Source organism: Pteropus medius, unplaced genomic scaffold, assembly GCF_902729225.1.
Source record: "Pteropus medius unplaced genomic scaffold, Ma_sr-lr_union100, whole genome shotgun sequence".
Classification (NCBI taxonomy): domain Eukaryota; kingdom Metazoa; phylum Chordata; class Mammalia; order Chiroptera; family Pteropodidae; genus Pteropus; species Pteropus medius.
Genome location: NW_024341894.1, coordinates 2688720 through 2710878, shown reverse-complemented (window position 1 = coordinate 2710878; position 22159 = coordinate 2688720). Strand labels below are relative to the sequence as shown.

The window sequence follows — 22159 nt, the reverse complement described above, 5'->3', positions numbered from 1 at the left end:
GGCTGCGCCTTCGCTTCGGAGCGCGCTGATCGCTGGCTGCCGCTGGCGGGCGCATGTTGGGGCGTGCGGCGCGGCGGCGCTGCCCACGGGGGCTGCGGCGCGGCCCGCAGGCGCTACTGGCGTTGCTGGCGCTGCTGGCGCTGGTCGGGCTGGGTTCCGTACTGCGGCCGCAGCGCGGGGCCAGGGCGGCCGAGCCAGTTAATCAGCGCACCCCGCGCTCTGGCCGGCGCGACCCGGTCCTGCCGCGGCCGCCGGTGCTGGAGAACTCCCTGGGCGCGCACGGCGAGGCGGTGCGGCTGCAGCTGGAAGGCGAGGAGCTGCGGCGGCAGGAGGAGAGCGTGCAGCGGCACCAGATCAACATCTACCTTAGCGACCGCATCTCTCTGCACCGCCGCCTACCGGAGCGCTGGAACCCACTGTGAGTCTGCAGGTGACCGGAGGAACCCTGCCGGGGGGCGGGGTCCCCGGGCCTCAGTTCCTACATCTTTGAAGTGGTGGGGTGGAAATAGGGTCTCGAAGTACTTGGGGATCGCGCGTGTTATCGAGGCTCGAGAGTTGGCAGTGGAAGGCTTCACCTTGGGGGCAGGAACGCAAGAAAGTTAAAAAATAACATTCGAAAAATGTCAGAAATTGACGAATGTTCTGAGGTTGTTTCTTGGCTCCCTCCCCCTTAAGAAGGTGTGTCATTCGATCCTGAAAAGTGGGGGTTGGGACTAAGCAGGCAGGTTTAAGATGAGATCCCCTTTGGGTTCCCTTTCTGGGTCCCACAGCACCTTCAGTCCAGCTCCTCCATATCGCCCTGCCTTGGCGAAGCTAAGGACTCCTGGAGTTGGAGACAGGCTGCACTCATTTATTTCCGCGCCTGGGCCCATATATGAACTGGAGGGGAGAGTGCACTGGGCAGTGAGGTGAAAGGTACCTGGAAGGCCACGTCAGAGGCAAGTTTCCTTCCCTCTCACCTGAGCTTTAGGAGGAGAAAGACAGGAAGGAGCGGCAGATGGGAAGGGCTCCTGGCTGTGGTCCAGCCCAGCTCACGTCTGTGGATGGTACAGGCCCAGAGCCCGTGTGGGCAAAGGCGTAATTCGCGTTGGAGCTGCTGGCTGGGCCGTTGTGCCCACCGCCTAGGTGAGAAGGGAACAGACTTGCAAGAGGAGGACGGCCCTTCCGACCTCTCCTTTCCTCCGCTGGTGGGGATCTTCTAGGTCCTCGCTTGAACCCTTCTTTGAAAACTCTGAGGAAAAAAGGGCTCAGAGAGGGGGTCCTTGGGAGAAGCCAATAGGGCAGCCTGCTGTCCTTGATACCTGACACCCTTACCTGATCCTTGTCTTTCTAGATTTACAGGTGTGGAAATAGGCTCAGCGAGGACAGGTGACGGCTAGAAAGTGGTGGAACTTGGGGAGACTGCGACCCTCTTGGCACCCATGGCACTGTGTTGATTTCAGGATTTAAGGGACCTGCTCTGTGGGTCCTTGGTTTGGACGGATTTGCACCTCTCTATTTTGGGGGGATCTGCTCATCCCTAGCCTCATGCTTTTCACTGAGGTATTTTCACTGTTCATCTTCTTGAGAAGTTTCTTTGTTGGGGTTGGTAGCAGTTCTCCCACTTCAGGCAAATGGTCGAATGCATGTTTATTTCCTTGAAACTCCAAGAGTGTTCACTGAGTGAAGGTCTAGGGGAAGCTTTCAGATCAGATCCAGGGGTCAAACACAGTCCACGTGAGATAAACTCCTGGCTCTTTTGCTCATCAGTTTTGTGATCTTAGGCAAGCTATCTAGCCTGAGACTTTCCCTGTCTGCAAAATAGGGAATGAGAAGAAATAACATAACCTAGGAATTAATAAAACGCCTAACACTTGGGAACACTGCGTACTCAATTCTTATTAATTTTACCTCCCTTACCTATTGCCAACAATATATGCAGGAGGTCACTTTTAAGCATCATCCAGGGATTGGTTGTGAAGTTTTTCTTTTGTGAGTTCCAACTTCTTTTATTGTCCCAGGTTGTGAAATTGCTTAGAAACACTATCATGACCTGTGGAGCTTGTGATATTCTGTCTCCATGGTGACACAGTTGCCCAGTGTCCTATCAAGATTTGCTTATAGATCCTGCTGTGGCATTGACTCTGGGAAATTAATCCAAACCCAGCTTGATAAGGAGTGTGAATGCCTCCTGCCTTTAATTCTTGCAGCAAGGCCCGTTGGGTTATTCTTACCTAGCTGGAAAGGTGAGCTGGATCTGTGTTGGTTGCAGCTGGGCCAGGCCTTGATGCATAACTTCAGTGTGTCCAGAAGTCAGAGTCTTTCATGGAGTCTCATTTTTATTATAGTTCATACAGAGGCGGGGACCTACTAAGGGTCTGGGGATTTAGCCAGAGAAACTGAATAGGCAGATTATATGAGTTCACAGTCAGGATGGGAGGGGTGGTCCCTTGAGACTCTAATTAATAAGCAGGGAGGTGATTAAAATCCTTGACTGTCACAGTAAGGAAGGCCCTGAGGCAGCATGCAGTCTAACCTGAAAGGAAAAGCCAGGGTAACAAGCAGATCTGGGCAGAGCTGATCCAGAACCCAAATCTTTTATTCCCTCCTCCCTTTTGGAGTGGAGGCAATTATTTACCTATTTTAATTATAAAAACAATATGTGTTCACTCTAGAAATTTTAGCAAATACAGAGAAGCAAAAAAGAAAAAAGTAACCCATTAACCCACCACCCCAGGGAGAACCACTGTTAACATTTGGCTGTGTATCCTAGACTTTTCCAGGTATAGAAATAGATTTTGAAAAATATACATATGGGTATGTGGATGAGAACATATTAAAACATGAATATGTACATAGGCTCACACATGTTTTTAAATGAAGTCTTTACAGCAAGTTCCTGAATAATGTCTTTTTGTTTGATGTCATATTGCTACAACGTTGATGAGATGTCATAGGAACTTAATTCCTGTTTCTATTAATTAGCCTGTGGTAAAATTGGTTTTGTTATGTGTTGTTTTCCTTAAAGTCGCAGGACTTATGGACGTTAAGTGAGGACTTGCTATACAGTAGATAAATCTATTACCATAGACAGGGAGTTGGGAACCCCCATCCCTTCTCCTGGGAACTATTTGGCATAGCTATTCCTGGCATCTGTTCAGGAGGTTACTTTTGGACAGTGCCAGACTGATAGAGACACTCGGAGTGTTGGTTCTAATTCCTCCAGACTCGGTGTAGACTCCAGCCCTTCTGTGAGTCTAAACATTACTTGACTATAGGTTAGAGCACAGCTTTATTTCTGTTAATTACAGCACTGAATCGAGGAGGAGGAGGTGGAGGATGACAAGAAATCCTTGCATGGTAATATAGTTAGTATTGGGTTTGTAAAACTTTCACAAATACATCTCATCTGAGCCTAGCAAGGAGAGAGAACTTTAACTCTGAGATGGCAGCCGGCCAAAGTTGAGAGTCAGATAGCTGAGTCTGTAGCTTGCTGAGTTTGTAGCCTTGGGAGATTTTTAAAAATATCGATGCCAGGGACCGTCCCCAGAACAATTAAATAGAATTTCTGTGGGTAGAGCCTAGGCCAAGACTGATGTTAACTAAGGTTGGAAGCTTCTGGCTGAGATCCTGAAGATTTCTTACTCAGAAGATTAAGGGCGGGTGCTTTTTAGGGTGTGGGAGAATACCAGAATTAGACAAAGTGAGGATAAAAAACAGGCCAAATGCAGTTGAAACTAATGATGACATCATAATTGTGAGGCGTGTTGCAAGTAAGTGGTTGCTAATAATTTTGTGCCAATATTTGCAAAGTGTTTTATTTTTCATAGATCAGAGAAGCCTTACGATAATCACTAGAATGTCATTTTCACTTGCTTTCTGTCCTGCATAGCTGAAGAGAAAGGTGGAGTTGACAGTGCATTTCCACCAGCACGTGGGTGGAGATGCCATGCATGTGAACCTCAGCCGTTCTCTGCTGTAGCAGGGGAGCTGCGAACCACTGGTTAGGAACGTGTGTAAATAATACACAGGTGTTTGCGTTTCTTAAATGCTTGCTCTAGTTTTAACCTTATTAATGCTATTATTGCAGATGTTTATCTGAGTTGAGGGATCAGGACTTGGGTGCTGGGATGACAGTCTCAAAATAGTTCTAAATAGATAACTCAGCAAAAGTGTTTGTCTTGCTGTGGTTGGCAGGAGGGAGTTGGTTAGTATTTCTCTTTGTAGAGAGGTAGCCTGCTTGTCTGCTCTGATAACATTATTTTTGGAAAAACATCGCACGTAGTGTGGAGATTAGACTGATGTTTGTTTTGCTTCCCCAACAAGGCTTCAAACTGCAGGATATTTTATTAATTCTCATTAGACCCATCTTGTGGCTGTCAGAATAGCACCCTTTCTTTAAATTAGTACTTTAATTTTAGACCATGTTCAGTTTTGGTTAATATCTTCACGATACTTTCCATCCTTTTACTTTGACTATTCTGTGTGCTTATGTTTTAGGTGTGTCTCTAAATCGGGTGTTGTTGGATTTTGTGTTCTTAAAAAAAAAACCCCGACTGACAGTCTTTGACTTTAACTAGATAGTTATATCCATTTATGTTTATTGTGCTTATTGATACTTTAGGATTTGATTATACCATCTTATCTTATGTTTTTTTTCTATTTGTTATGCTTTTTCTACGTGTTTTTCTCTTTTTTTATGCCGTGTTATGAGGTAATAGCTTTTCATTCCATTTTTCTCTCTCTACTAATTTGGCAGTTATGTTATCTACAGATGCTCCTTGACTTACAACGGAGTTATGTTCTGTTAAACCCATTGTAAATTGAAAATATCGCATTTTGAATATATATTTAGTACACCTAACCTACCGAACATCGTAGCTTAGCCTCACCTATCTTAAACATACTCAGAACACTTATGTTAGCTACATAAGTTTGACAAAATCATCTCCCGGCTGCTGCCCAGCATCACAAGAGAGCATTGTGTCATGTATCTCTAGCCCAGGAAAATATCAAAATCCGAAATTTGAAGTATGGTTTAAATGGATGCATATTGCTTTCTCACCATGATCAAGTTGAAAAACCATAAGCTGAACTATCGTTAAGTCAGGGACTGTCTGTATTTCTAATTTTTAAAGGTAAGTTTAAAAGTACATATTTATTTCAACAAGGTCTAAAGTTAATCGGGGACTATGGACCTTAGAATGCTTTACCATTAATCGCCTTCTTCCCAATTTGTATGACATTTTAATTGTGTTTTAATTGTCTTGCTTTTTAAACCAACACATCGGACATTTTAAAAATGCAGTATTTGTGCTAGTGGAGATTAGGATAGTCCCCACCCAACAGGGTTGTTGTGGGTTAAGTAGAATAATGCGTGTAAAATGCTTAGCACACTGCCTATCACGTAGTAAGCACTCAGTACAAGTTACTATTATTACCAGGTGCAGTACAAGGCATGCTGAGAATCCAGAGAAAAACACAATTCAGCCCTTGCCCTCACAAAGCACATGGATTATACCAGAAAGTTAAGGAAAGGTTGGCTTACTAGGATGTAGCAGTGAATTTGGCTCTGAGCTTCCCTTTGTCCCCTAGGCAAAAGTGGGACCCTGAGTAATGCATAGCTGTCCTCTCTAATTGAAGGATGCACTGCTTCTTTCAGTCAGGAAAGAGGTAAAGTATTTTTTTCCGAAAGCAAGCTTAAAGACATTTCAGAAGGATATATTGAATGTCATGAGGGAGGATCTCTTTAAGGGATGTTTTAAAGGAAGAAGGAGAAATGATACCAGGCCAAGAAGAAAAGGAGAGGACAGAATATTAAATTATTGTTAAACGAAGGCATTTATTATGCAGAGCAAAAGAAATATGATCCAGCTTTTTAAAAATAATGTTTCCTTGTGATTATAAAAATGATGCATATTCATTGTAGAATAATTTTAGAATGCAGAAAAATATGAAGAATTAAATTAGAATCAGCGAGAATCCCACTGCTCAGAGATCACCATTGTTAACATTTTGGCATATTTCTTTCTATTGTTTATTGTTTATGTATGAGTGCATGCACACACACATTGTTGTGTACAGAATTGGCATAATGCTGTATAGATTTTCACCCTCTTTTTTTACTTAACATTATAATGTGGTCATTCTCTTTTATTGTCAAATATCCTATGAAAATTGGTTTTGGATAGCCATGGAGCATTTCTTCCTGCAGCCATGCTACACTTTATTTATTTCTTGTTGGACATTGAAACTGTTTACAGATTTATGCTGTTATAAATAATGTTACAAGGAAAAAGTTTTATGGCAAACCTTCATCAAGATATCTCTATTGCCTTAGGTGAGAAATTCTTAGATATATTGATGTGAGAGCAAAGAGAAGAGGAACATTTTAAAGCTCTGTGTATGTGTTGCCAAAGTGATACCTAGTTTTCTTGTGATTTAAGGGGACACAAATAGCCCACCTAGACATTTGAGAACAGTGGCCTCGGGCTTTACGTTGTCACAGAGTAGTGAAAACACATAAACAAAAACACTGAGGAGGGACTGACATACAGTCCCAACTCTGTTTGGTCAAGGAGAGCTTTTTCTGTCCTCCTACTTATTCTCATCATGAGAAGAAATAAATTTTAATCCAGAACAGTTGGGATCTGATTTTAGACTAAAGGACAGTTCTTTAAATTGAATAAACTTCATTTTTGAAAACCTTACTTCACCATCCTTATTTCCAGTCATTTCTCTTTGGATCCGTTTATAATTCAAAACTAAATTTTAGCTTTACGTTTTTTTAAAGATAAAAAAATCTTTATTTTTAGGTTTCATGAGAACATCTTTTCATGTAGTATAAGCAATTAGTTAGTTCTGAAGCTTCTAGTGGGCTGCCATCACTTTTCTGTGCACCCCGTCTAGTACTTAGGGGCTTATTAAATCCAGACACACTTATTAATATTTTATATATATATATATGTTTTCCATTTGCTATAACATATTTGGAAGAAGGAAGCTGCTTTGGTAGAAGTGGAAGAGAATGAGATCGGAGAGGGCCTTTGCCAGGGCTGCTAAAACAGATACGTATCTATAGATCAGAATCACCTTGGTATTTGGGTATATCTTTTGTAACATAAAATTTTTTTCTTCTTATATTAAACTTTTAATTTTGAAAAATTAAAACCTAGAGGAAATTTGCAAAAATAGCAAGTGAACTATATATCCTTCACCTAGATCCACTCATTACATAATTTACCCCATTTACTTAATTTTTCTCTATGTGTATACTGTAATATTATACACATTTATGAATCAGTTACAGAGAATAATTCTTTATCCTTGGTTACTTCATTTTTGAAGTAACAAGGACATTCTCTTATGATACCATTATGTAGTTATCAAACCCAGGAAATAGATACAATATTGGATTTTTCCAACTGTCCCAACTTTTTTCTTCCTGATCTGGTATCCAATCAAGAATCAGGTATGACATTTAGTTGTCATGTCTCTTTAGTCTCATTCAGTCTGAAACGGTCCCTCAGCCTTTCATTGTCTCTTAGGACATTGATGTTTTTTAAGAGTACATGCCTGTTGGTTTATAAATGTCTCAGTTTGGGCCTAGGCATCCGAGAGTTTCCTTGGACTTATTTCATACAAAACTTAGTGACTTAACAATAAACATTTGTTATTTCTCATGTAATTTCTATGAGTCAGGAATTTGGATGTGGCTTAGCTGGTGGGATCTGTCACCATATCTCAGTCAAAATGCTGCCTGGGGCTTTCATCATTTCAAGGCTTGTTTGGGGCTGGAAGATCTGCTTTCAGGAAGGCACATCCATGCTGGAAAGTTTGTACCACCTATCACCTATTGGTCAGAGGCCTCTGTCTCTGCCACATGGACCTCTGCTTAGGCTACTTGAGTGTCTTCACTGGATGGCGGCTGGCTTTGCCTAGAACGGATGGTCCATGGGAGGGAAAAAGGAGGAAACCTCAGTGTCTCAGGACCTGAGAAGTCACATACTTTGGCTGCATTCTGTTCACATGTAGTGGTTTTAAAATTTATACATGAATTCTTTGATATCTTTCCCTTCAAAAGACAGAGCCTACTCTTCCTCCCCTTGCATGTGGGCCTCCCCTCTGTGGAGCACAGTGCTAAGTCCGTACTTCCATGCATTGGAAGCCAAGAATTCAGGTCCCGCTGGCTAGGGCAGGTGGAGATATCCTGTTGCTGGCATGCTTCCAGCTTCCTCTGACTTTCCTCAGGTGCTCAGAGCTGGGCCTCTGGATGCAACAGGGTGAGAATGTAAATGCAGCTGAGAAGAGCCAGCCCCTATCAGAGACTCTCAGATAAAACTGTTTGTGTGGAAAAGCCATCCCAGTGACAGCAGAGCCTGAGCCTGAGCTGGTGCACAAGCTGTCCTGGTGTTTTGGAAGAGGGACCTGGAGCTCTTTGGAACACCCTGAGAGAGAGAGGAGAAAGGGAGGGCTAGGTGGGGAGATGTGATTGTAGGGATCTTTATTTAGATTACCATGGCCCACCTAAGCCTCTTTGAGGGTGGAAAGAGCAAGAGAGTAAGACCTATGACAAGGATCATAGGACAAGGATCCTGACAGAAGGATCTCGGCCAAGTACACACTTGCAATCACTCTGTGAACTGCCCAAGTTATCCTACCTCTCTGAGCCTTGTCTTTAAAGTGGAAACAATAAACACTAACATAGGAAGGAGTTGTGAGTTAAATAAAGTACTCTGTTTCATCAGTTCTAAGGTACTTCTTCAAAAAAATGCTTAAACATTTCTAAAGTTAGGATATCTTAAAATCAGTATGTCCTATAGTTATTCGTCTCCTATTGGTTCATGAAAGAATGGTATGTCTTCCAACCATTGGGTTTTAGCTTTGATGAAAAATTGTAGACTGGTGATATGATAGCACTAAGGAATTGCTTATTTTTTAAGGTTTTACAATGACATTGTATTTATTATTTAAAAAATCCTTATCTCTTAGAGATATGTATTGACATATTTAGGGACGCTATGACATGCTGAATTTTGCTTAAAAATATTCTGAGTTGGAGTGGGTCAGGATTAACCAGGCATTGAGAACTGCCAAAGTCAGGCAAAGGGTACACAGGAGTTTCTTATAGTATTCTCTCTACTTTTTATATGTTTGAAATTTTTAATAATATGATAAAAGGAGAAAAAACATAAAGAAATAAGTCGCATACACAAAGGGCTCTTCCTCAGCTTTTCGTGGAACTGAGTCTCTTGTTATTCAGATCTCATCCTAAATGTCACCTCCTTTGAGAGGCCCCCCCATTACCTGTTCTGTGGTTGCTCCCCATCTCCCTTCCCACTCCCTTCTTTAGTTCCTCTGTTTCATCAAAGTATGATCCTTTTGTTCTTAGTATGATCACTTTCTGAAATTTTTGATACGTCTGTTTACTTGATTATTGTTCCTCTGAATGTACACTCCATGAGAGCAGGAGTTTTGCCTATCTGGCACATAGTAGGCCATCAGGAAATATTTGGTGACTGACTGATACAGGCCCATTGGTATGGTGCCTGGAATGTGGCAGGTAGTCAGCAGATATTAATTTTCACCCCTCTTCCTGCTTGGTTCTCCATCTCTTTGGCCTCCCACTCAGCTTATCTGTAAGGGTCTTCCCTTTCTGCCTGTAGCCTGGCTGGTCTTCAGCATTTATCCCCTTCTTGAATTTCCAGCCCAGCATTCAAACCCTGGTCCTTCTGGTGTTGCTCATGCTGGGTGTCATTTTAGAACCTTTCTTAGAATCTGCTAGGTTTCCTAGTGAGACATGGGGAGCTCTGGAAGATCCTAGGAGATTATTTCCCATTCCCATAGACATTGCTGGGATGAAATGTAGGGAAGATGCTGGGAGAGGGTAGGGAGAGACTCAAGTTGAATGTGAGTAACCAGAGCATGGTGAGTGACATGCTGAAATGGAGGCATGGGCAAAGTACTGGAGGAGAATCGAGGAGCAGCGAGCCACTGCCCCAGGTGGGGGTCCCAGGGCCTTCCCAGAGAGGTGTATGATTGAGTTCTTGAAAGAGGACAGAGAGTTTGCACAGTAGAGGAGGGAGGAAAGGGCCTTCCAGGTAGAGGGCACGGTCTGAGCAAAGGCCCAGAAGTGGGCCTGGAAAGGAATGAACAGATGGAGAGCTGTTGGACAAGGAGAAGTGACAGTCTCCCTCCTTTCTGATTCTGCTCAGTTTGTATGTTGCTCAAATCCGAAAATTGCTTTAAAGCTTAGAAACAGTATCCTCCAGTTCAAACTTGTTGGGTGTCATTTTAGAATTTTTCTTAGAATCTGCTGGGGCTTCTAATGGAACACAGAGGACTTTGGAAGATGCCAGCAGATTATTTCCTCTTCCCCAGGGGTAGGTCTCAAGACTGTGATCTATGTCCCCTTCATCACTCCATCTCCAGCCTGGGCTGGGTACACACACAGTCAGCAGTGGGTTCTCGATTCCTGAAGTTGGGAAATTGTGTTATATTTGCAGGTGCAAAGAGAAGAAATATGATTATGATCATTTGCCCACGACATCTGTTGTCATAGCATTTTATAATGAAGCCTGGTCAACTCTCCTTCGGACAATTTACAGTGTCCTTGAGACGTCCCCAGACACCCTGCTAGAAGAAGTTATCCTCGTAGATGACTACAGCGACAGAGGTAAACCCCCGGCATGGGCTCTTGGAGAAGCCTGGCTTTCCATGGCAGTGCCTGGGACATGTGGAATGGGCCTGGTAAGGACCAGCTTCCTATGTCCCCCTGTGTCAGGCCCTTGCCCTTAGGGAGCTCAGAGCCTGGGGGCATGCAGATGTGATGACAGAGGGCTCCACCATAGGGTGCTGCTGGAAACAGGTGAGGGACTTACTCTGAATGGGTGTCCAGAGGTGGGTGGTTGACCTTAGTTTTGAAGGTTGAGTAGTTTGCGGGCAGCGGAGGAGGAAGGAGGGCATTTCAGGTTGAGGGCACAGATGCGGAAAGGCTCTGAGGTGCAATGCTGTGTGGACTGTAGGATCTGCCAGAAGTTCAGGAAGGACGGAGGTGGGGAAGGGTGCAGGTGTTGGACACGAGGCCAAGTAGCTTGGACAGGGGGAGCCAAGGCAGAGTTTTAAGTAGGAGAGCAGTTTGGGAGACCCCTCGGGGCTGGAGTGTGGAGAATGGCATACAGAGGAATGTTTTTTTTGTTTTGTTTTGTTTCTGTGGCAAGAATATTTAGGGAAACATTTTCACAAACTATGAAGCAACCTGGAACATTTTATAAAATGTTCCCCTCCACTGATGATTGAGGACTTTAAGACAAAGCCCATGTCGATCTGGGGCAGATTCTCTCATTTTAGTTTTGCCTTAGAGGTGCCCACTGGCTTCCACCTCACCCACCAAGGTTCTAGAACCTGTGTGTGGAGTCGGGAGTCCTGGGGCCAGCCCTAGCTGTGGGCATGCTCCTTCCCACTTTTAAGGACTTATCTCCTATTCTGCAAAATGAGGTGAGCACATTCCTGACAAGTTGGATTTGTTTAACAAGTCTGAGAAATCATACGAGAAAGCTCTGGGAGGCACTGTTAAGCCTGTGGATTTCAAGCAAGCATCCCTAGGTTTAAATCATGGGTCCTCAGCTCACTCACTCTGTGACCTTGACAAGTTACTTAGCCTTTCTGGCCTCAGTGTTCTCAGCTATAAAATGGGGGCAATAGAAATACCTCCCTCATAGGATTGTTATAAGACAAATGTGAGTTATATGTAAATCAATTATACAACCATGGCATGGTAGGCCCTCTAATGCCATTATTATTACTACAATTACTGTTTCAACTTAAAGGTGCTCCTGAGAAAATTTACATGAACATAACTGTATTATAAGTAAAAGTTATGTTAACATAATTCCATATAAGTTAAAAAATTTATAGCATATTACATAATGAATGTAAATTAACAAAATTTATGTTAACATATTTTTTCAGAAAAATTGTAGTTAGGAGGGTCTTGTCCTTTTTATTTTAAAATGTTCACAAATCAAGGTGTGATGTATTTTGGGAGGATAATAGCTTTATTGAGATATATCCACATACCGCACCACCCATTTCAAACGTACGATTTCAGTGTGCGTGGAGAGCATTGGGTGGTTCTGGAATTCCTCCACCCCGGCCTCCTTCAGCCTTCAGGGCGATTCCAGCTTTGGTTCTGGGTGAGGTGAGGGTGCCCCAGGTGGCAGAACAGAGGAGACCTGTGTCTTTTAGTCTTCTTTTGGGACAGGGAGGCCCTGGACGGATCTCGCTTGGAATGTGTGGTGGTGACCATGGTGACCATCGTTGTCCCGCCTCCCTCCGCAGAGCACCTGAAGGAACGCCTGGCCAATGAGCTGTCAGGGCTGCCCAAGGTGCGCCTGATCCGCGCCCACAAGAGAGAGGGCCTGGTGCGAGCCCGGCTGCTGGGGGCTTCCGCAGCTAAGGGGGACGTACTGACCTTCCTGGACTGCCACTGTGAGTGCCACGAGGGGTGGCTGGAGCCGCTGCTGCAGAGGTGCGTGAGCCGTCCATGCGGGGAGGGTCCCGACACTACACAGAAACAGAAACAAACTGATGACTGTGGTGTGAGAGGCCATGGGGCACCTGTCTCAGATGGTCCTCTGTCACTGGGCGTGATAACAGTCTCTACCTCACTGGGCTGTGGAGGCCATTAAATGATCTAATAAACATACAGTTCTTAGAACATGCTAAGCATACGGGAGGCCCTGTAGTGAGCTTTTGCTTTTATTACTACTTATTATTACACATTTATTGTAGAAGATTTAGGATGAATGGTCAGTGAAGGAAAAAAGCTCCCCAGGGACTTAGATGTGCATCAGAGTTGAGACACACTGGACTCTGTACTGTCGCTCAGGTGGTCCCAACCAGGATCAGTATCTCCCTTCCCTCTAGGGGCTTTCAGAAATAGATGTTCTTGGTTGTCATGTCAACCAGGTAGTGCTTCTGGCATTTTGTGAGCCAGGAACCAGGGATACCAGGTATTCTGCAGTGTGCATCCTGCACAGCAATGAATGATTCTTGCCCCAGAGGCCAGTAGCGCCCACATGGGGGCACACTGCTATTTGGCCTGCACATTCTGTAACCATGATTCCGTGTCTTCTACTCCATTGCTGGCTCCCCCCAGTTTTCTCGTTGTTGTAAAAATTAGATTATCCATGGTTCCAGCCAGCTTGATTATCAAGTCACAAGTTCTTGGGGTCTCTGCCAGAAGCCGCACAGCATATTTGAACCTGTGCAACAAGTCTGCCATTGTCCCTCTCAACCCTTTTTATAATGCCCTCACCTCACTATATTTAAAGAATTTGGTTTGTAGCTACTAACTCTGCAACTTACTCAATTTGGTGAACTCAGGTTTGATTCTCTGTCTCACACAATCTATCCTGAATAGTGCAATTTCTCTAAAATTATAGTTCTTACCTCTGATTTTCTGGTGTTGTTCTAAAAATACTTATAGCTCAAATTTGGCTGATCTCTGTTTCTTCATACCATTGTTTTGTGTGACTCTCAGACACTTGAGGTGTCAAATTCCAGATAAAAGCACCCAAAATGTAATCCAAAGAAATCTAGTGTTCACACATGGTCTAGTCTCAGTTTATCTGGTGTGCTGTTGAATACAAAAAAAAGAAAAAAAAATCGGGAAGCATGTTGAAAGATGGGTGGACTTGTAATAATGATTGTGGAGGGAATAGCTGAAGCATACGCACGGGCTGATACCCGCAACAGAAGATTACGGCACTTCTCACTATGTGTAATATTTCACAATAAAAGATGAAACAAATAGCCATAGTGTCGGGTTCTCTGCCAGCCATCTTACAGACATTCAGGGAGTCCTCACATGAACCCTGTGAGCAGATACTTTTCATCGTTACCATCAGAGAGCAGGCCCTGAGATGTTAGGTGACTCGGCTCATGTCACTCATGTCACACGGAATAAGGGGCCGAATTAGAATTTATATTCTAACTCCAAAGCTGATGGTTTGACCCTTTGGTCTGGATGCATCTCTGGACAGGGAGATAATTATTTCTTGACTCTTTATGATTCATTGTGATTAAATGAAGGAACATTTGGCAATCTTGAGAAATTGAAAATCTGCTTTCTGTTTTAAAAGTTGCCTTTGATTTTTATATGTTTAGTTAGAATAACCATAGATAGAATCAGAATATTAAAGCTGTGTGACGTTTCATATTAAGGCCAGAATCCTTGCTCCCTGTCTTCTCCCAAGCATCCCCTAAGATGGTCACCTGCCTGATATGGCTGCAGACACCTAGAATAACAGAAGCAGCAACACAGGTGTTCCTCCTTCCTAGTGGAAGGGTGAGGGGAGTTCATTCCTGAATTTCCGAATTGTCCTCCTGCGCCCGTCTATTTGGAGAGACAGGGTGTCCTGGATGTTTGCAGGATCCACGAAGAGGAGTCAGCAGTGGTGTGCCCTGTTATTGATGTGATCGACTGGAACACCTTTGAGTACCTGGGGAACTCTGGGGAGCCTCACATCGGCGGTTTTGACTGGAGGCTGGTGTTCACGTGGCATGTGGTTCCCACGAGGGAGAGGATGCGGATGCGGTCTCCCATCGATGTCATCAGGTCAGAGATTGACTTCTTCCAGTGAACCTCCTTGCATATGGCTAATGCGTCAGTGAAGGCCCTTGGGAGGGGATGATTAGCTGTTGTCCCCAGCTTGACCTTCTGTCAGAGCCTTTGTTGATTTTTATTAAAAATCTTTGCTACTGATAGATAAATGGATTTTATACTGGTATATATACTTATTTTTAAAATTCTGGTAAAATGCGTAACCTAAAATTTACCATTTTAACCATTTTTAAGTGTTCAATTCAGTGATATCAACCCCATTCATAGTATTGAGCAACGATCACTTCTACATATTTCCAGAACTTTTTCATCATCCTGTGCAGGAACTCTGTACCCATTAAGCAATGACTCCCCTTCTTCCGCGCCTCCAAACCCTGGTAACTTCTTTTCTATTTTCTGTCTCTAGAAATTTCCTTGTTCTAGAAACCTCACATAAGCGGAATCACACAATATTTGTCCTTTCGTGTCTGGCTTCTTTCACTTAACATGTTTGCAAGTTTCCTCTAGAATTTCATTCCTTTTTATGACCAAATAGTATTGTATATATAGCCACATTTTGTTAATCTACTCATCAGTTGATGGACACTTGGGTTGTTTCCACCATTTGGTTATTGTAAATAATGCTGCTGTGAGCATTGGTGTCCTATTGTCTGAGTCCCTGTTTTCAGTTCTTTGTGGTACATACATAAGAATGGAATTGCTGGGTCGTATGGTAAGTTCACATTTAACATTTTGAGGACACACTGTTAGGCATCTTTCAAACTGGAAGGTGGGCAGTAAGTGGACCTGGGGGTGGAAGAGCCAGCTTTGGCCAGCGGGTGAGCCCAGTAGCGTGGGCTCAAAGGGAGCTCAGTTGCTCTGATTCTTGAGGTAATGAAAACATAGTCTGGCTTGTTCCTCCCTTTCCAAGTTCAGGACCAGTTGGGAGATGGATATAGGAGTCAGGTAGATAGAGATTGGACGCCAGCTTTATTGCTGGTGTATTGAGCTAGAAATGGTGTCTTAGATCTGCACTCATGTTGGAAGTCGGGCCTTCTGAATCCTTCCACCGGAGGCCTGACCTTGAGGTGACCCACTGCTGGCTGGAGTGGAACAAGTGTGGAGATAGGATTGAGAGACGAGACCGGCGAGATAAATGGGGCCAAGTCACATCCAGCCTTGATGGCCAAGGAGAGAAAAAGGTTTGAACCTTACCCTGAGAGGATAGTAGCCACTGAAGGGATTTTAGCTGCAAGTGACCTTTGCCTGTTGAATTCTTTAAAGATGGCGCTGGATGCCGTGTGGTTGGGGGCCTGGAGGAGATAGGGCTGTAGGCGGGGACATCATTCGAAGGCATCGCAGTCTTCCAGTGCAGGAGAAGATGGAGCAGAAGATGGAGGGAAAGGATAGACTCCAGTGCAGTGGAAGAAGTAGGGTAATGAGAATGCGGAAGGGAGGAATCGAGGATGGCTCCCAGGCTTTTGTAGAAGTTCTCAGGGAGCATCCTGCCCAGCCTCTCACTAAACAGGTTTGGAAACTGAGGCACAGAGTAAGAAGGATCTTACCCAGAGTCACATATCCAGCCTGTGATGCTGACATGAACTCCCATTGCCCACCCCACCCCCATACACATGCTTAGGGACATTGTGGCTAGCTGTCCTCCACATCGTGTCATATCCCAGAGCCTCAGTGTCCTCACCTGTGAAATAGGTATGAGCATACTCACCCAGCCTATTTCCTAGACTTTTAGAATGAACACACATGTAAGGGCTTCGTAGTCTAGAACCTTCCCTTCTACAAAGAATCTGGCTGTCCTTTTCTCAGCTGGCCTGGAGTTTGGAGTGTGCAAGAAAAACCAGTACTTTGTCAAGGCCCGGATGCACTGCTGGAGTATCTAAACATTTTAAACTTGGGTTCTTAATATTTTTCCCCGTTTGTGAATTTATTCTTTCATCTTGTTCTCTGTGGTGTGTTGAGCTTACAGCTTTCTGCTGTGGTAGAATAGAAGCCTTGGGCCATTTCCAAAACCAATGTAGGCTTCTAGAGGAACCTGGTAGGGGAAAAACAGGATTGGCCGAAGAAGCAGGCCAAAGCCTGTGTCTGTGTCCTAGAGGGGAGACTGCTCAATCTGGAGAGGAACGGCCCTCGGGAGCTTTAAGATACCAGTTGCCTATTATGATCTATCTACTCACCAGCCTCTAGAGAGCATCTGTGAGTGCCTGCACGGTGCCTGAGTGACCTGTGCCACCAGACAGTGACCTGGCACCTGCCATTCTCTCGAGGAACATGGTCTGTCTCCTCGTTTCTTATGTTTGTCTACGCTTCTGAAAGCACAGGGTTTCTCTCACCCTTAGGCCTTCGCTCATGCTGATATCTTCTTGGAGAACCATTCCATTCCTTTTCTTGGCTAACTCCCCTTAGTTCTGCAGACCCTACCCTCCAAGAAACTGAGCTCCTCCCACCCCTATGCCCCATGTTCCCACATGGCTCAGGGTGACCTTAGTTAACACACTTCTCATACACAGAGCTCTCTTTGCCTATTGAGATGTCTGTGCACTTCCCCAGGACAGGAACGGTGGGGTACATCTTCTTCCAGGCCCAGCCTAGTGCTGGGCAGAGCATGAGCTCAGGGTACTCTTAGAGATGGAGGATGGGACTGAAGGGCTTGTGGTGGGAAGGGATGGTTTCCTGCTGCTGGCATTGCAACGTGGATCTCACACTCTCCCAGGTCTCCAACAATGGCTGGTGGGCTGTTTGCTGTGAGTAAGAAATATTTTGAATATCTGGGGTCTTATGATACAGGAATGGAAGTTTGGGGAGGAGAAAACCTCGAATTCTCCTTTAGGGTAAGTATCCACTCTTCTCTTCGGACTCATTCTTAACCTATTCTCTCTCTCTCTTTCTTTCTTCTCTCTCTTTGGGAATGGTGAGATTTTATGAGATCCTGGTAGACTTTACCTCCATATTGGCAATTTATTCGGCAATCCTGAAAGATGATAATGGCACATGCATCCTATAAACATGCTTGTCTTCTTTTTGAACTTCTAAAAATATATACTTTTATTACTTTTGGGGCAGGAAACGGGCCTTGCAAGTCACCTAGTTCTTTTCCCTCACTACAGCAAGGAGGAACTGAGGCCCTCCTTGTGGGGAAGTGACTTGCTCAAGGAGTGGGTGGCAGAGAATAGACTAAAACTCAGGTCCCTGCCTTCTAATCTCACCTTTTGGAGACTTGATTTGCTTAACTATTTATGAAGCAGCCTCTTTATTTAGCAGAGTGTCTTTAAAACTTTGACACATATAGAATTGTTGAGGAAACTTGTTAAAAAAACAGATTTATAGGCGCAGTCTCCAGACAGTTTCAGTGGATTTATGGCAGGGACTGGGAATCTGCCTTTTGTAACATGCTCACCTACCAATTTTTCTGTACATGACCACAGATGATGCTCCTTTGAGAAATCCCGAGCATTTCAGTGGATTTTCCAGTTAATCAAACCTTGCGTTTTAAGTATCGAAACCTTATGTCAATGTTAGTGCTTTTCAATAGCAATTTTTAATATTTCATATGGTTTCCTGCTTAAAAAGTTACTCAAAAATCAAGAATTTGGCCTTTCACCAAAGACTCACACCCCCATCCTAAGTACCAGTTGCTATCCTTGATCATACCTCCTGTGGACAGTGAAGTCCATGGCCATTTGCCCCAGCATGAAATGGCCCCAGAGGACTCAGCCCATTGAGAGTTTTATGGTGTGCTTTTAATGGTCTTTCTGCCTTTTCCCTAGGTGTCAGGCTGCTCTGCTTTCCTCTAGAAGGTCTTCCTTTTCCCCTTCCAAACCTCTCTTCTTACTTGCTGCTTTCCTATCTTCTGGGGCTAGGAGATCAGGTAATCAGCCTGTGTTTTACATAATGAGTAAATGGGTTCCCAGCGAGGTCAGCTATGGGTGCTTCTCTGAGTCAAGTGCATGAGCTTTAGTGCATGGACTTTGGGGTCTTGGTTTGGGGGCTCGTTTGTCTTTGAGGCTGATTTCTTACTCTGACTGCATTCTGTGGTCTGACTGCTGGGAAAGTGGCTTCCTGCCCCATGGAGGGTGAGGGCTTGGCAGTGTTCGTCGTGACTTTTGCACCTGGCCTCCTCGCTATAGGTATCGTGGACCAGCACCTCATTCCCTGCTCGCCCACCGCAGCCTCTTTGCTTTGTGTGCAGATCTGGCAGTGCGGTGGGACTCTGGAGATACACCCGTGTTCTCACGTTGGCCACGTTTTCCCCAAGCAAGCACCCTACTCTCGCACAAAGGCTCTGGCCAACAGTGTCCGTGCAGCTGAAGTGTGGATGGATGAATTTAAAGAGCTCTACTACCATCGAAACCCCCACGCCCGTTTGGTGAGTTCCCAGGACCACCCATACTCCATCTGACCTCAGTGAACAAAAGCAGCTTCCACACTGTGGTAGACCTGGTTCCAGAAAAAGAGAATTAATTGGGTGCTCATGATACATGGGAAAACTTCATTTCTTCACTTATAATATACAGTTGATTCTCATTATTTGCAGTGGTTATGTTCTGTATAGACACCGCAAACATTGAATTTGGGAATACTGAACCGTCATCGCTCCTGGGGGAATACACAGTTAGGTTCCTGCAAGCCTCTTGCAGGTTGACAGTTTTTGTCCATTGATTAATACTTAGGTTGGTTATGTGTGTTTCTGTTTAAAGATAACCTAACTTAATATATTATTATTATTGATTCATTACATCGAATTCACACCCAACAGCACTTTCATTGATGCCTGAACTGAACTAAGCTTATCAAACATATATTTTCTCTGTCAGGCACATCACAGCCTTCTTGCACTGAGGAACACTAAACAGCACTTCAGTACTATGCTTGGGGGCCTTTTTAAACAGTGAAATCACCAACACAAAGCACAAGAGCTTGGCACTAAACAGATCATCAACAGGGCACTTGTTTGCAGTGTGAGAGCTGAAACGCAACTTCAACTGGGAACTCGCACATTGGCCCATCCAAATTTTTTGCCACTCTGCACATGACTGAAAGCATGAAAAAACCACCAGCATTGATTTTAGGGTTACAAACAACAGATAGGTCTACTGCCTCCGCACAGGCCAGCTCTGCACACTGCAGGATGGAGTGCTCACTTACCCTGCGTTCACATAACTAAGAGGGCCACTGGGCAAGACAAGAGGGTCTGCTCCAAGACCTCTTTCCCAGCCACTTGATGAAAATCTCCTGATTCCTTACAGCAGCCCTTCAGGGCAGCTCTGGATTTTTCATTTTATAGATGAGAAAACCGAAGCTCAGAGAGTGATTTAAGGAACTTGCCCCAGACCTTGTGGCCGATGGGGCAGAACTGGGCCTGGGGCGTGCACACTCCAGAGGACCTCTCTGCTCTGCACAGCCCTGTGGACCCTGCCCTGGCTTCCTCCAGCCTATCTCTGCCTCTGGGCTTCACGGTCATGGCTTCTTCTGTCTCGCCCAAGACTGCAGGGTAGAAGCATCTGCTCTTCCTTGTCACCCAGTCTGGAGCTCTCAGTCCCCTCTTCCTGAGAATCCTCAAAGAACAGTATGGTAGAGGGGGACACCACATTCACCTCTTGTCCTAATGCCCAACAGCTGAGTGTTGAAATGGACCTTCAGTTGAAGATGAGGGCGCTGTAACTCTCATCAAATGAACTTCTGGAAATGAACTTCTGGAAAATAAGCAGAAATCTGAAATTTTATTCAAATGCTTTTCCTTATCATTACTATTTTGTTAAATATTTAACCTATCAAACTTTGATAGTTTAATATCATAGCACGGAGACAGTCATATCTTGGCACTCAGCATGGCTCTTGTGGCTGCACGTTTGCCATGCTAAATAGATGCTTTTATTATTCAAAAGTTCTTAAACCTTGGTTTTGTCCAGAAAACTATACTTCCACAAGTATTTGTTGTAGCTTTTTGCTCTTACCATTGTAAGTATATATTTAGACTTCAACATAGTGAGCACAGTAGAAGGTTTTCATTCATGATTACATCTAGAATACTTACCTGTGTTTGAAAGGGAATGTTCAGATATCAGCAGCGAATCAGAATGTGATGGCATATGTGCGCTACTGGCTTTTCGTTGATCTGTGATCACACGCTCATCGATGAGGTATGGGTCCAGGGATCCAGTGCAGCTTCGAGATTTGGCTTCCTGATCCCATCAGCAAGAGCTTTGTGTCCTTCCCTTGTGCACCTGGCCACACCTCCCCGTAGTGAGAGCACCGCGGAGTGTAATCATGTGACAGTTTCTTTTACTAGCGTGCTGCCACTATGTCTGAGGCTGTTTTTTATCCTCTGTGCCCTGCACAGGGCCCAGCACACAATAAGTGCTCAATAAAATCTCACTGCGTGTGTGAACATCGATGGAGAGAGGGGCTTTAATAGGAAGCACTGTGACCTGCAGGGCCTCATCATTTTGTTGTTTTCTCAGGAGCCCTTTGGGGACGTGACAGAGAGGAGGCAGCTTCGTGCCAAGCTCCAGTGTAAGGACTTCAAGTGGTTCTTAGAGACTGTGTATCCAGAACTGCATGTGCCTGAAGACAGGCCTGGCTTCTTCGGGATGGTGAGCAAGGCGGGCCCATGGTGGGCAGGGAGCTCCTAGACCCCAGGTCTGATCAACAAACCCAGGGCAAGAAAGGCCCCTTTGTAGGGACTGCTGGCTTCTCCCATCCCTGTACCCACCCCCTTTCATCCACTGAGTGTCTGGGGTTCAGGTCCAGAATGTCAGCCCCAGGAGCCATCTCGAAATTGACAAGTGTAAGCCTCCCATTTTATAAATGAGGAAAACAAGGCTCACTTGATGTTTCCGTGTCCTAGTTTTGACTAACACCTTATCATATTACTTCAAGTCTCAGTGACTGAATCAGTTAATGATTCCCAACTCAGAGATCCACAAAGGCAGTAGCAGGGAAAGGAGAATCACTTCTGTTATTTCGAAAAACGTAAAAGAAATGTTTCCGAGATGAGGCCAGCTAAAATGTCCGGTGCCTTTGGCTTCTGCTAGGAACTGCATCAGGCTAGTGAGGGACATGCTGGTTTTCCATCCCATAAGTCTTCAGTAAACACAAAGCAGGATATTAATGCTTTAAATTCAGTTTTCATTATAAAAGTGTTCAATACAGAAATGCAGAGATAATGGTATAATGATCTCTGTCCTTGAAATTCTGGAATTACCAAGATTTTGCTTCTCTTGTTTTCCCTCTCCTCCGCTCCTTTGTTCCACCCTCCTACATTTTTCTTTTTTTAAGCAAACCCAAGGTATTGTGTCATTTTACTCCTATATACTTCAGAATGCATCTCAATGAGATTTGGACATTCTCCTACAAAACCACAGACCATTATCTCCCCTAATCGAATGAACGATAATTTCTTGGTATCATTTAATATCCAGCCCTTAATCAGATTCCTCCAAATTTTCAAATTTCTCTTGGTGTGGTTGGCGAGTTCCCACTGGGATCCTAACAAGGTCTAGATATTTCATGAGATCGCTGCATCTTTTCTCCTAAGTCTAATCTAAAGCAATTCCCTTT

At 44.4% G+C, this 22159-nt stretch overlaps 1 protein-coding gene across 1 annotated transcript in view; it reads left to right on the top strand.

The window, feature by feature from the left end:
* Positions 1-22159, top strand: part of GALNT12 (polypeptide N-acetylgalactosaminyltransferase 12) — a 30152-nt gene continuing 7993 nt past the window's right edge. Inside the window, exons 1-7 of the mRNA XM_039856046.1 lie at positions 1-418; positions 10485-10654; positions 12319-12508; positions 14414-14599; positions 17313-17430; positions 18789-18965; positions 21061-21192. Coding sequence (XP_039711980.1) covers positions 54-418; positions 10485-10654; positions 12319-12508; positions 14414-14599; positions 17313-17430; positions 18789-18965; positions 21061-21192 — 1338 coding nt within the window. The 5' untranslated portion in view covers positions 1-53. The remainder of the gene's footprint in view (positions 419-10484; positions 10655-12318; positions 12509-14413; positions 14600-17312; positions 17431-18788; positions 18966-21060; positions 21193-22159) is intronic.